Genomic DNA, 16,468 nt, shown 5'->3' with positions numbered 1-16,468 from the left:
GTAATGTTCTATCTCTTGATTTATTCTATATCTTTATTACGTGAGTAACTAAGAGCTGGAAATATGAGTAACCTAATGACTTGTTATTTATTCCAAAAAATGTTCACCTGTAGCTATTAGCAAAAATAGATTTTAATCCGAGCCGAGAAACCCGTTCAGTAAATTTATCTACGTATTAGAACCTTTTTTGCATTGATAAAATACTGAATTATTGTATGAGTTAGTTTTTTTAGGAATCGCACGAGTTGAAGCATGAAAGACAGAACGAACAGTATTTAAGTTTATAAAGCAACTTGGGTTCACAATTAATTATATTAGAATGAAGGTTGCGTTCATATTTCTTCATGCATTAATCGCATGTAAGTATTCTTTCACCATTAATTCAAATTCAATGAGAATAATTCATACCTGAATTAAAAACAACGTACAAACTACGGAACTCTAGGTAAAATTTCGTATACCCCGGGTCGAATTTTTACCATTTTGCAGGCGTGGAGTGACACTCGCGCCACTCTGAAGGCCATATATCACAGACTGTTACTGGTTCGCTAACGTGCCTGTCACCTTTCGAGTTACTGCCTGTCGGGCGCCCCTCTCAACTATTGTCTATTTAATGGCTTTCTAATCCTTCATGTCAGCTGCAGATAATGTATGATGTAAAATGTAACCCTGTGTATAATAGCTTTTATGATGTTCTTTTATATTGATGTACTAAAAGCAAATATAAAGAAAACTTATGGGTTTGAGAAATGTGAAATGTTTTTAGCTATAGACTGGACAGTGATCTAGTTGATTACTTGACGGTAGATGAAGCAAACAATACCACTGTGAATGTTGATACGTTACCGATGTTTACTAATACAAAAAATCTACAGGTATTTTTTATTGCCTAATTAGGCAAAGGAGTAAGTGGTTCGGCTAATGGTAACTGGCACCCACCGCCTGTGGACTTACGCAATGACATTATTACAGCCAAACCTCTACCTACCGGGAGATAATCTAAAGCGCGAAATAATTTATAATCTTCAGTTTACGAGCAAAGGAAATTAAATAAATCACAGCAAAACTTTCCCATCAAAAACAAACATTAGTACGTTAACCATCTAATGATAGAGACCATAATCACTTAACCCAAATACGAATAGCGAACAATATCTCGAAAATTGTCAACACAAATTGAATTTTCGAAGACAACCTTTGTACACCGTGACAGAAACAAGGAAAATGTTGGAGCATCGACAGTAGTACGTGAGACAACGTGCCCAAGCTCAAGAATTGGCACGTTTGAACGCGATGCATCGGATCCACAAATTCCGAAAGGCGACTGGCGTGGAGAACGTTGGTGAGTTTAGATTTATATCGGCGGAAATATACGGTGGTGTTGTCACCCGTTTTAGTTTCCTCTTTGTGAGTTTTGTTGTGAGATTTTTGGATGATGCCACTATATGTATGGAAATGAATTTGGAATTTTGTGATTATAGTGTTAGTAACTCTGGTAGTATGCGACAGCAAAGTTTTTGATGATGCTAGTAAAGATGATGATGTTAATAACGTTAAGTAATATAAGGAATGATAAAAACAGTCTGAGCACAAATAACAAGTAAAAAAAAATCGGGAGAACAGAGTAAAAAATCCATAAGTTTTATAAAAGCAATGAATATTCAGTATATCATAAAGTCTCTTCGAATTATTCTATGGCAAACATAAAATCTGGTAAGATTACGACTCACTGAGAACTGGGCCGTATTTCAGAGTAAAATATAAGTACTAGACCACTACTATTATGTGGATCGTGTAAAAGAAACTCATGAGTCGAGCCACATCGCTACTTCACACTTCATGCTCGCAGATAAAAATGGCCCCGATGTGGAATTGCGCGGTTTGCTCACATTTCCTCTTCCACCCTACTTAGCTTGTAGAGCCATATCGGCAGTACGTTCGAATTTCAAGATTTAAATGTGACAACATATTTTATAATCTGAACACATACAAAATGTTTCTTGGAGAATTTGTATCGGAAAATGCGTTCAGAAGTTTAGTGTAGGAATGTTCAACAATAGAATGTTCGTGTTTGTTTTGTGTTGGGTTTCTGGCAACATTATTATATTTTGAGTGTTGTTAAGACCAATTTTAGAATTGTGTTTTATTTCGCTAGACTTTAATTTTTTTTAATATTGATATAACAAAAATATTGCTTTGTAAAATAAATCGATTTTAGTCAGAATATGATATCTACGATCTATTGATCATTGTATTCCTTGACGGTCTTAACTAATAACTTACAACGCAATTTGTTTATAAAATAATTGATAAGAACAGTTTCTGGGAAACGTCTATAGACGGCGTACGAAGAATTTATCTTATTTATTACAGCTCAACAGCTGTTTTTTTTACTAAACGGACGAGGGACATGGCGATTATTACCATTTACTCTGTGCTATAATTATAAATACATCTCTATACTATGTGATAATTACCGGAAGCTATTGCGCAGATACAATTCATAGATAATTTATTCTAATCAACTCAGTTGTATTCTTGTTACTTTAATACCAAATAAAAAAAAAAAATACTTAATTTATCACGTAGGCGAACAAAGTAGCACTTATGATACGTCAAAACAAAGCATAAGAATAATTATTATTATTTCTAAACAACTATTAAAATTACTTATATAACTATAAAATTAAATAAAATAAAACTATGGACATTTTAAATTAGGGATAACATTTATAATAAAAACAAGGTACAAACCGAAGTAACCAGCTCGGGCTGGCAAGTAAGGAGAAATAGAAGGGTAACGCGTCGCGATCCTCACCGGCGAGGACATGAGCCCTAATCTAGCTAACCTACCAGCCTTTCACTAGTTACCTAAGTGATGACTACCCGAAGAAAAAAGGCAGAAAGAAACTCCGGGCTTTCTTTTGTGTCATCAATTGTTCAGTACATCTTTTGTATTTTTTTTTTGAATCAAATGTTTTTGAAATATCTGAAAACAAACGTTTTATCATATTGTGTGTAAAATACGTGTAAACGCTAGTTGGAACAAGTATTATTTTATGTTTCCAAAGACTGCGATAGAAATTTGGCAGTATTCAAATATCAGAATCCAGTACCGCTGATTTTATACGAACTAAATGTTCGTATAAAATCGTAGTAAATAAACGTAGTGCATAAAATAAAAAAAATAAATTGTATAAATATTGAATATCTGTCTTTCGACTATAAATTTTTTGAGAAATAAGTCCCTATAAAAAAGAAACAATGTCAGAGCTGAGCAAGCGGTGAATTAGCCGCAAAACAAGCTGCGAATTTGACTCTTTAACCTTGTGGCTTTGCATTTTTTATTTGACGCTAGATAGTTCTTAATACTTAGGACATAGCACTTAAAGTTATTTTAAAATTACCTTTTGAATATATGACTCTGACTTCAATAATACCATGAAAAAAAAACAGACACTAAGACCACAATCACCATTAACAGATCACGTAACTGCGCACACGCACGTCGATGATAACGTAAAGTTTGCTACTGACCTCAACAGTAAAGCACCGATAACAGCGTAATTTGTTAATGATATCATATAGTGGAGAATCCAGAGTAAATATTTAGTTTTACGTAAAATAGTGTGTCATCGGTTAACATGACGACACAATACGGATACAGTTGTTTTTATTCTGGGACGGTAAAGTGGCTGTACTGCAGTGGCGAAAGGTCAAATTTTTCGAAAGGGAACCTGGCAGAACATATAGGTACAAATATGAATGAATGCGGTCTGCAAATCGTTCTAATGATAATTACATACATTCATAACATCACGCATTTATCCCCGAAGGGGTATGCAGAGGCGCAACTATTGCACCCACTTTTCGCCAAGTATGTTCCGTTCCATGATGTGATAGGGGGCGAGCCTATCGCCATATCGGGCACAAATTCCAGACTCCGGGCTGATACTGAGCAGAAAAACCCAAATATCATTTTGCCCGACCCGGGATTCGAACCCAGGATCTCAGAGTGCTATTGTACCGGGCATGCAATACAACTACGCCACTGAGGCAGTGGTCTAATGATAATTACATTCGACATAAAGAGAAGCCAGCATGAATTGAGTTATATGGACCCTTTGTTACTACTGAACTGCACCTGATGGTAAGCGTGATGCCGTCCAGACAAAGTATTGAATAACAACAGATGGCTATCTCATGCCATTCGACACAATCATGCCGGCCTACTGAGATGCTTCTTCACGCTACGGTGGAACGACCCAGGGTTATAGGAAGGAGGGAACACGCGCCCAGACAAACTATTCCTATGCTTATTGGTGCTGCAAAGAAGAGTTGGCGAACCTATAGGTTCCGGCCATGATGGTTTTAACCATCAAGCAGTGGCTTCATATGTTAGGTATTAATTTGACATCTAATAGGTTTTAATGATGGGACTTAAGCAAACTTGCCTATAGGTAGTCTTCATATACCTTCCTTATTTTTATAGGGAAATTAATTTTCGCTGTGTTGGTGGCGTAGTTGTATTGCGTGCGCGGTACGATACCGCTCTGTGGTCCCGGGTTCCAGTTCCGTGTCGGGCAGTGATATTGTTTTTTTTTGTCAGTATGAGCCCGGCGTCTGAAATAAGTGCTTAATATGGCAATAGACTCACTCTTTATAAAATCATTTTTCACAGTCTGTGTACACTGTGTATCCTGTGTACACAGACGGCGCTCAGGTTGTATTTCTGCCTATCTCGTTAATGATAAAGGCGTGATGTGTGTAACAAAATTCTCAGGATTTATTGCACAGTTAAAAAATAGAGACAAGATTTTTTTTTTAAATACTAGAGCACAAGAATAAATCAGATAGCCCATCGACTACAAAGGTGTTATGTCGATATTCATATAAGGCTAATATGAGCCAACTTTTCAACAAATCAATTTACTCCTACACCCAATAAAATTTTCATTAGTAAAACTATTTATTTGATACATTATAATTCAAAAACTTTAATATATCTCTATCAAAATTTGAATTTGAATTGAAAACGTAGGAATACTTTTGGACGACACTTTTGAAGTCTCTTAATTGGGAAGACGGTTCAGTCTTAATTAATTTCAGAGACAAACTTTTAGAGGAAACAAAAAATGTTAAATCATATTTGAATAAAGCAACAACTCGAAGAGCATAGTTAGATCTTGTTCTTAATGCATATTGCATACGCAATAGCGTTTTAAAATCGTCCTGGACCCACAATATTTCTTTAATTAGAATTTTTAAATTCTCAATATGTACTGCTCTGACAAATCTTTATCTCTTTAAAAAACGATGCATAGATGCAGGTTTTAGCCACGAATTATCTAGATAATTTGAGAATAGCAAAATAGACGTTTGACAATAGAGTTTTTTATTCAAAAAGCGCTGTATTTACGCCTTGTTTGTAGGATAATGGGTGTTTATATTAACCTTAGTGCGACCTCGGCATTAGAAATCGAAATCACCACAAATATGTAACGTCCATATTTTATCCCTATTCTATGTACACAATAAACACACACGAATTAATCACACATGAATACGTCTAAAGGAAACGATAACAATTCACAAAAACTTTTGTGTATTCACAACAATATACATAAAAATAAACTGCGCGAAAAATTCTGTATAAACCCAAGCAATCGAAACTTCGAGAAGGCTCGAGAGAAATTTTACGCATAAATCATACACGAACAGAAAACGGGCGAGTAAGAGCGCGGATTAGTGCGTTTTTCTACAAATAAAACAGTCAGTGACATATTTTATTGGTTGGATTCCATCCAAAAGTTGGTGGCGAATATCGAGAGAGGCCATAATTTATGCCGGTTTACATAAAAATGTCCCCCACGTTCTAGTTTTTACTCCATTTGTTGTTATTGGTTTTGTAATGAAATAATGCCTTTTGAAATATGAAGGTGCTTCAAAGAGACAATTTTATGAATTTATTATTTTATCAATTCAAACAAAACTTATTGACCGATGTTTTTTCTGTTTCAGACGAATAAAGAGACGAGCGAGCCTATCGTCAGATAATAACAAAACTTATTGACTGAAATAGTATTTTTTTCTTTCAGACGAATAAAGAGACGAGATACCCTTTCGCCAGATGGTAATGTCAAGACTCTTTATAACGATAAGCCACCATTTAGAATTTTGAATTACAAAACACTGCGCTCGTTATCCTTTTTTATTAGGCGGGGAAACCGTTATCAGACACCACTGTGGAGTGGAACGGTTATATTGGTTTCAGCAGTCTTACGGCCCAATGTCGACATTCGGGAGTATAGCATCTGAGAGAACATTGGGCAGAGTCCCTAGCCCTATGCAGACCCTACACCGGCATTCCAACCAAAACCCGCAGTGGCCTTCTTCGACGCGTACGGAATGGCCCCTGGGTATCTTGTTGTCCTAAGACAGCTACGCAGAACTGACCCGTCACACCGAAACGCTAGGGTTCGTTTGCATGACTTCATTAGCGTTAGAATTACGACTCGTTTAGAATACTTAAAACTTTGTTCGGTTACTGTCATTCAGAAAGGGTTGACAGATATTATGATTAAAATATAGTGTTCATAATATGGAGCAGTTATGCAAATCAACCTTAATCTACAGTTATATTTCGATAAAAATTGTGATATACTAAATCAATGTTTTTTATATAAGTTGTTGCTAGTAGCGTGAGAAACCGGTTAGCTAGACTGATGTACACGTCCTTGATCGCGGCCGCTGAGATAAAGAACGTTGTTCTAAGAAATTATTATCAACAGAACAAAAAACCATTCGACTACTGGGAAAACACTATTTGTAATAATGTAGAAATATCGATGCATTATAATATCATTTCCTTTTGTTGTAGTCGTAGTTTAGTAGAAGCTTTAGGTGTAGTTGGGCCGAACGGTTATGGATTCGAATCTAAAATTCGAAGTCGAGTAAAACTTTCTATGATTATTCTAATACGATTTTCCATAGAATTGGTTTTCCAAAGGCTTGATGTTTGCGGCCGTAAAAAGTAAACAAAACCCAGATCTCCAAGCTGTTAAATTATCGACACTACATTGGAATGAGATAAATTAAAGTCGAAGCAAATGAAACCGCGAGCAAAAGCTAGTACTAATGTAGATTGATACATAACATAACATACATAACATCACGCATTTTATCCCCGAAGGGGTATGCAGAGGCGCAACTAGGGCACCCACTTTTCGCCAAGTATGTTCCGTCCCATGATGTGATAGGTGGCGAGCCTATCGCCATATCGGGCACAAATTCCAGACTCCGGGCTGATACTGAGCAGAAAAACTCAAATATCACTTTGCCCGACCCGGGATTGGAACCCAGGACCTCAGAGCGCTATTGTACCGGACATGCAAAACAACTACGCCACCGAGGCAGTAGATTGATACGTCAGAAACGTTTTTCTAAAACTACATGTAATTGATGAACGTTTGTAAATACTAAATTCACTGGGCAAAAACGCACTTAACAACTACAAAATAAGGTTCAAGTTGTAACATAGTTAACATTAATAAGAAAGCTGTAAAATAAACAGTAACAACTCGTAAGATATTATAAAAAGTTTCCACAAATTAAATTACAATAAAAATAGTATTTTATAGCACAAAAAGGGCGAAGTTTTCTTGATAAATACAGTCAACAAAACTAATTATTTATGTATTTCTTTATAAAATAGATCAACACAAAGTACAACACTAATCATTAATGGCAGGTGGGCCTAAAAATGCTAAGCGCAAATATTTATTTACCGTCATTTTCAATAAACAATCATAATCGCTTTTTTCGATTTATCCCAAAAATGGACCTATCAGAAAAAAGTTTATTAACATGCTTACAAATGAGTTATTTTGATAGTTCATTCTCGGAATCGGATTGAAGATTGAGATTGGGATCATTTGTTAAAAACAGCTGTTAAGCGTGTACTCAATGACGTAGTCGCATTTAAGATGCTGCCACACTAATTATAAACAATATTTTATTTTTATCACAAAATATTTATGATTACCAGCATGGGTATTTCCTAAGCCAAGAACGACGTCTACTTATTGCGATTTACAACGAAATAATCTTCAAAGGCATGGTGTATTTAATTTCAAATTTCATCCAAATCTTTTTAGCGATTTTTGGCTTTATTTTTAAACAAACAATCTTATTTCCTATCTGTAGGTAGAATTGGTAATTAAATAAATTTTTCCAATTTTTGACAGTTAAACTATCAATAGAAATTACGAAATAATACGCAGTAATAATATAATTATTATTACAATTATAATTAACCTGCAGGCCGATGACGTTAGGGCCAAACTCTCGTGTGAGCACAACTTAAATGCTAGTTAGAGGCGGTGTGCAAAACATATTGAATCATAGATAAGACGCCTATATTGGTTCACTGAAGAATAATATGATTCACACAATCGATTTCGTACAACTTATAACTGTTTCTTCACCAAATCGAGTTCGCAATTGTTTTTAAAAAGACACGTTTAACTTCCTCTATGGTTTGTTTATTGACGAAATAAGAAGACAGTTAGTATACCAGGCCATATTTTACTGGTAGGTCTCTCATATGTGGTCCGCCGGGGTAGGTACCACCGTAATGTCTGTTTCTGCCGCCAAGCAGCAGTGTGTAGTCAATTTTGTGTTCCGTAATAAAATAAACTTTTAAAAAAGTCGCTAAATTATCGTCACGCCTAATTTCTTCTTGTCGGTTTCTTATAAGTGCTAAGTTTTGGAACAACTTGTACTCTTAAAAAAAATATTTTATATCTAGCTTTATTAAGCTGATATTATTTTATACATGGTGAAGTGTGTTTGGATTATTTGCACCTATAAAGTTTGGTATACGAGAATTTTACGCATCCAAAACAATCAGCTTGATTCCGAATTCATATCTAAACAACGAACGGTCACATAAAATCTACTGTATGGTACACAGTTAAAGCATGTTTTCCAATACCCATGAGGCTATTCGGTTAGAAAGCGATATAGTCTGCATCAAACTATCTCATGCAAATACAGTGTAGATGATATCAGTAATTCAAGCCCGCATCCACGTCTTGGCCGCAAAACATTAGCTCCCGTGCCCCAGGACAATCATTTGCACAGCCGTTTGTGATATTGCTCTGCACTGCATACGTTCTGGTTAAAATGTGAATTATCTTTGTGCATTGTTATGTACATTTTGGCGTTATGCCAAGGATATGAGCCTTTCAGTTTAGATGTGTTCTTTCCGACTGCGATAAGACCTAGTGTCAGTTAATATATTAGTTAGTGTATTGGACGTTAGGCAAGACGTTTTTTTATGTATTGTTATTTATGCCGAACCCATGCGAATATGATTTTTACTTCAATAAAAACGCTTTGATTTGGTAAAATCGCAACACACCTATTCAAAAATTGTATGACTGCAATGTAACTTTTTTTTGGCTTGGAAGTCCCGTCAGGTTCATTAAGCATTTACCGCGTTTAATTTTACAAACTTACACACACACACAAACGTTTTTACATGTATTATAAATTCCTAATAGAAAGCTTCTTAAAATGCGGTTAGTGCGCCATTTTGGTAGGGGTAGGGTCTTAATGTTAATAAAATAGGTTTTATTGATTCTCTTGCATAGAATTTACATATTCGCGATGTTATCACATGAGAGACAGCACAATGCAAGATTTAACATAATCAATATTTAATTTTAGTAAATATTTGAAAGTGTTGACTAGCGAATGATCAAATATTATGTCCAATACTAAGTGATGTTAAAGTATTCGGTAAATTTAAGATACAGAAGAGACAGAAAAAAGACCGACAAGACAAAGAAAAACTTGTGTGTGATGGGCAAATGAACGAAGCTGAAATATAATATAACCAAATATGCATTTAAAGGATATGTATTCGCGGTTTTCCCCCGGTATTTACTGCGGGGTCCGATACAAAAAAAGTTATAAGTAGTTAACACATAACCAAATCTGTTGAATTGTTATGTCTGTGTGTCTGTCAAATTAAATAAATATTAATATACTTTGCTATTCTATTTTTTCTTTTTTACTGTGTAGTATCAACATTGGTATCGAAAATAATTTTTTGACTAGATGGCAATTATTTGATTTAGTAGGCACAATAAGGAGCCTCGGGCCCTTCTAATGCTGAACCCTTGTACTTAGTAGAAAGAACCACCGGCTTGTCTATTTCTCCCGTCAAAAAGCAGCTTGCAAGTCCAGCTGTATTCATATTCGATGGTTATTATGTAAGTTAACAGACATTGATTCTTTCGTTTGATGTCTCAAGATGACGAGCGGCAAAACCACGCAGTGCTTTATAACTTACGACTTTGTGCCCTATTGCCAATGTTTATAGGCAGCTATTTCGCTTGGCACTAGAGGAAATGCGTTATTTGTCTTGAGTCTTGACATTCAATTGGCAATAAAAAAAACTTAACAGAAGTGATAATTCCTACATAAATAGGTTACTAGTATGCGCTGGTTTACTAATATAGTAGGTATATACAATTTACCTCGTAGTTTATGTACAAAGGTAGCCTTTAATTGAGACCAATTATATTCCGCCATGTTTTTTATTTCCTAGACAATTGTGGGCGTATTTACCGGTGCGTCGAATGCAAATACTGATGTGTGGAACAATACTATGGGCTTTTGAAGAGCTATAATATTAAATCATTTACAGTTGTTATTTTCGGGCTTTTAATACTGTCGTATGAGAAAAAAACTACTCCAGCGATTTTGAAAAAAAATCCATGGGACCAATGTGGAAGAATATTCTTTTAAATAAAAAAAAAGAATTTACCAAATCGGTTAATAAATGATTCAGTTCTGAGGTATCAAAATTTTTAACAAAAATACAAGTCGAATAAAGGACCTCCTTTTTTACTTGCCCCCCATCTCCATCATGCGACGGAATAAGCAATGCGAAATATGCATTAGTTACGCCTCTGCCTGCCCTTTTGGTGTTAAAAGGTTGAGTGTAAATACAGGTAAATATTTAAAAGTTGGTTAGGTTAGTTTGGATTAATCGAAACGTTCATAGCTCATGTTCGTTGTCTATGAGGTAAGTAAAAAAATTTACAAACTATAAAATGAGATCACTAAATGTTATGCCGGAACAATATTTGTCCGGTGTTTCGTCATGAAGGCCGACTTTGTTAGAACATACTGCTGTAGCAATAGATAATTGTATACTGTATGGTTTATGATTAAAATTATACTATAGAATTTATGCAATATTATTATTAAAAAAATAAAGCGTGTTACATTTGGCGATGAATGCGGAGCTGCGCCTCTGCCTGACTCTCAAGATATAAAGGCGCGAGTTTATGGGAATGTATTTTCTCTTACTATAAATCCAACCTGATGATAATATAAATGGGCTATCCAACAGTAAAATTCATTATCTTATCTGTGCACCACCCAAAGGTTCACTGGTAGAGAATGCCTATGGCATTAAGTCTGCCTCTATACTTTTGTATATGAAGTGCTAAATAAATAAATAAAATATTTTTTCAATTCGAACCAGTAGTTCACGAGATTAGCGCGTTCAAATAAACAAAAAAATCTTCAGCTTTATATATAATAGTATAGTTGAGGAATGTTACTATAAAGTATAACCCAGATGAACTAGCACATGAGTATTTCTCAAATAAATGTTCGTAAAAATAAGGTTTTTACAAAATAATGGTATGAAATTTTCCATCACATCTGTTTTTTTTTGTTTGTCTTATACTATTTAAGAGAACATACAATATTTTGAGAAATACTTACATACTAGAGACCATAGGTCATATTTTATGTGTAAATTATTTTGAGTAAGATAGGTATCTTACTCAAAATAATTTACACATAAAATATGACCCGAAATCAAAATAATAAGGCTAATATTATTACTATTTGTATAAGTATATTATATAAATAAGAATAACTGAACATTCCCTTTTAGAAATCCTTTCCTCAGCCACTGATTTCTCAGTCTATCACAACACAATTCCAACTTCACACACAAAGCCTGACTGAGTCCGTCTAGACTCAATCTAGATTATTTAAACAACAGAAAATGACAGGATACATCAGTTTCAATTGAATGTGTCTTCAGGTACATCCTATTTAGAATAATTTGTTTTCTTGTGTTACTTGTGTATATAAATATTGTATGTTTAAGTCGTAGAGTTATATTGAATAATTAATTAATATTTTTATCACAGATTAATTATTATTTTATTTATGGTTAATATTTGTTCACTGTTTATGCAATTAATAAACAACCACGGTAGATCTGTAGATTAACAAGATACCTACAGTTTTATTTTTATCTGATCATATCTATATTTTATAATTAAAATTTTGCTAAGTTTTATTTTGTGTGTTTTAATACGTACATGGCAAAGTGACCCAATAGCACTTGGTGATAAGTGGAGTGGGATCTAATAGAATGTTAACTGACGAGAGATGATTACTCCTCAGTAGCTACCACAGTTATGCCGGCCAATTGGACCTGGGTATACTCAAGCTGATACCGGAATGCGACACACTTACGTGGACCACTATGGTGTTTTAACAGCTTGTGTATGGTGGCCGCTATCTGATTAGATATAAAATATATCCTACCACCAGCAAAACTATTCTTCTAGTCTACAGTGCAGTATAAAACTTTTAGTATAGGGATAGCACAGATGGGATGTGATCTGAAAGATCTTGGCTTTGGTACCAAAGTACCCTAGACAGAGTTTTCAATACTGCAGATTTTGTATAAACTTATCTACAGATTCTATAATGAAGTCATTAGTATATTTGTTTTTACACATAACACCCTCAATATAATGCAAGTTAATTTTTTTACTTACAGAATGCTCAATTAACCCAGAATGTTTACACTAATTGTTGGCTAACCCAAATATTTGATATCTTTATGTAAAAGCAGATTGTTTCCATAGAAGAAGACATGTAATTTAAAGTAAGAGTTGGTTAGCGCAGTACTATTGTTGCAGTCATTGGCTTGTGAAAACAAGGATTACAATCTAAGAGTTAAAAATTGAAAAAACACTATTTTCACATGGGCCATTGATGTGGGCACAGTGGTCATATTCCATTAAAAAAAAAATAAAAAAAAAATACTTTATTTATCACGTAGGCGAACAAAGTTGCACTTATGATACGTCAAAACAAAGAATAAGAATAATTATTATTTCTAAACAACTATTAAAATCACTTATATAACTATGGCGATTTTAAATTAGGGATAAAGTTAATACAAAAGACTAGGTACAAACCGAAGTAACCAGCTCGGGCTGGCAAGTAGGGGGAAATAGAAGGGTAACGCGTCGCGATCCTCACCGGCGAGGACATGAGCCCTAACCTAGCTAACCTACCAGCCTTTCACTAGCTACCTAAGTGATGACTACCCGAAGAAGAAAGGCAGAAAGAAACTCCCGGGCTTTTCTTTTTGTCATCAATTGTTCAGTACTTCTTTGTATTTTTCCAAGTCGTTCTTGTTCATAGTCACAATTGTTATATAAGCTAATGCATGCACATCACCGTTAACATGGGATAAGATGAAATCCAATCGACTAAACCTGGAGCGGCATAAAATAAAATTAGCGATAGCAAATAAAAGAGAACATAGATTCATACTTAAATAACGGCGTACAGCGTGCATTCGCCTACATTTACAATCATAGATGAATGATATGATTGTTTATTAGAATCATTATTCTAATAAACAATCATATCTAATAAATATTTGTATGTTATTAAAAATACTTTCCCCTATTTTAACTTAAGAGACCAAAATTATACATAAGAATACTATAACAAGAGAGTATCAGTGTTGAGAAAAAGTAGGATATATTTGTAGATATTATAAAACCTTTTAGTAAGCTAATGTATAAAATTAACGGCGCAATGACAATATTTTACTAGAAATAAACAACTACTTACATTATGTAGGTACTTCAATCACGGCAAGTAATTCAAAAACAGAACATACACACAAGGACTAAGGATATTTAACTCAGATAACTTTTTAATTACTTAGCGGCCAGCACTCGAGAAAAAATCTAAGCATTCACATGCGTCACACCAAACCATAAACCTTACAACAAGGATATGCAATATTTTCCTCTAAAAGTTTTCCTATAAAAGTAAATAGTATTTAATTTACAATCTATATAATATAGAAAATACTGTGACGATGAATAAATTATTTATTCTACATACCTGGTATGGGCGGAATTTCTGTAGATAAACACAAAAGCACAGAAATAAACTGAGTACTTAAATTGTTTCCTATTATTTTGCAAGGTCAAAAGCGTTCCGTAACAGATGAGAAATCACGAATGTTGTTGTTAGTTGACAGTTGTTGACGTTGTCGTAAAATGATTTTATGTGTAAGGAAGATAGCTAATACCAAAAATACTTTACAAAAGGGGGACAAACATACAGACATGCTGTATTTGCAATAACAAAACGTCATTGTGACATTTTGCATTAAAATGAATGTTGCGTGATGTAAATTTAGAAATAATTCTATTGTATTTATAGCAGGAAACAAACTTGTAGGTGCTTTGGTAGATTTTATATTTTAAAAAATAATTGTAAATTAGTAAGTATTAATTAGAACAGACAAGATCTGTGGGAGAGGGCAGCGGAGGGTAGCTAGTAGCTACCCCTCCAGATTCAACACAAGTAAGTACAAAGTTACTTTTATATGTAGGTATTTACCTAATTGTGTAATGTACTCAAATATTCGGACACCTATATAAAATTTCCGCTATGCCTCCGCTTTGAATAAATTTGACATTTGACCAACCCCCTCAGAATTGAAAGCTGGTCCGCACATGTAAGAAACATTAAAATTGGAGTCTGTTTCATTAAAGTACTAGAACGTAATAAATTAGTTAGGTGCCTAGGTACTTCATGCACTCCAAAAATATATAGATAGCGTATACTAATTCACTTTTGGCATTTCAAAACAAAAGATCCTTGCGGATTTCGAAATCATAACATTATTTTTAAAGACAGAATTTGTTTATTATTTTGTAGATCCGAGGAACCTAATGGCTTACTTACTCTATGACGTTGATCTTTACCCCGCGTATTTTTTGTGACATGAAGAAGATAACATTGTATTTTATTGTTGTGTTTTCATGTACCTACGTAGGTAATTATTCATATTTAGGCAATTCTTGTGCGCTCAGTTTCCACGACGAATGCACGACCGTACACGGGGGACATTCGTAGCGGCCCTTGGCACACAGTTAAGTGTGTATACCTTATGATTGCCAAATTCACATCGAAGCCTTGTGGGCTCGCGAACATTTCCTGACTTTCTCCCTTCTTCCCATTCTAAGAGGGTTCAGTCAGAAATATACTCGCTCATATCTACGCCGTATAAACAACTAATTGTTAAAAATATCAGAAATGTAACAAAGGGAATTTTGGTGAAATTATACGTTATTCATCAATAATTTAGGCATAATGTAGCAGATGTAAAGACGAGTATGTCGTTTAAATTATTAACACAATATCAAAATTACCGTGTATAGAAAACCGGAGTCATTTAACTTATGGTTAGTTATATGTGGTGACCCAAAGGAAAATTCATTCTTTTTTCTGAATTTCGCTTGCCGTCCATAAAGGTCGTCAACGAGCACAAACATTCCCTGCCAATGTGGACCCATCATCAGGTGATTTACTAAAAAGTAATTTGAATCATTTATATACTTATTAAAAATGATATTATCAAATAAATTGACTCACTGTCTTTCCGTAGCCTCTAAATCATCATCACGTAAGTAGGAAGATACAAATTTCGATCTCTTAAGCTACTTGGGAGAACAAATAATACCGTAACTAAAGAGTTATTTCGGCCACGCCGCAGATATTGATAACGAAGATGCATCGTAATGTACAAAGGCCACCTCTCAGCCTTTTAAAGGGGATGTCCTTTGTAAGTAATGAGTTTAAGAAATTGCGGCATTGGTATCAGTGAAGTGTCTATTTCTACCTTCCCTTGCCAGGATAGTATTGTGTTCAGGATTTTTTTTTCTTTACTAATGGTTCACAAAGGGTTATATTTCCTAAACTTACGAAGTTATAAAATTTTTTGTTTTTTCATTTGGATTTGGGAGAGCTGGAGGTGGCGAGGTTCCGCTTTTAGATACCTACGTAATTCGCCCCCTTGTGTTCAGCCAGCCAGCTGCAAGTGCATTTACTCTGTTATATAAAATTTTACAGCTCATGTCATAAAATGATGAACGCAGTATTACGCTGTGTTTTTAATTTCAAAGTCGATGGCGTTGCTAATCTTTAATGGTGTATCGCTTACCATCAGATGAGCGGCTTGCTCGCCTCATATAAAACATAGTAAATGACGGTGTTATGTTGGTAATTATTTTTATGTCCTGCAAACCGCTCGTTCATCATACCT

At 34.6% G+C, this 16,468-nt stretch overlaps 1 protein-coding gene across 4 annotated transcripts in view; it reads right to left on the bottom strand.

Annotated features, from left to right (window-relative positions):
* Positions 1–14,452, bottom strand: part of LOC115451555 (keratin, type I cytoskeletal 9) — a 37,299-nt gene extending 22,847 nt beyond the window's left edge. The window contains exon 1 of one of the 4 annotated variants that reach the window (XM_030179913.2): positions 14,257–14,452. Coding sequence is in view for 1 of the 4 variants with exons in the window: in XM_030179905.2 (XP_030035765.1) it covers positions 13,978–13,979 (2 nt within the window). In the remaining 3 variants the exon portion in view is untranslated. Of the gene's footprint in view, positions 1–3,407; positions 3,543–11,976; positions 12,027–13,977; positions 14,121–14,256 lie in introns of those variants that run through there. The other 3 variants (XM_030179905.2, XM_030179936.2, XM_030179921.2) reach the window with 3 other exon arrangements.
* Positions 14,453–16,468: the final 2,016 nt, after the last annotated feature.

The sequence above is a fragment of the Manduca sexta genome, chromosome 12, assembly GCF_014839805.1.
Source record: "Manduca sexta isolate Smith_Timp_Sample1 chromosome 12, JHU_Msex_v1.0, whole genome shotgun sequence".
Lineage (NCBI taxonomy): Eukaryota > Metazoa > Arthropoda > Insecta > Lepidoptera > Sphingidae > Manduca > Manduca sexta.
This window is presented reverse-complemented; position numbering and strand designations above follow the sequence as displayed.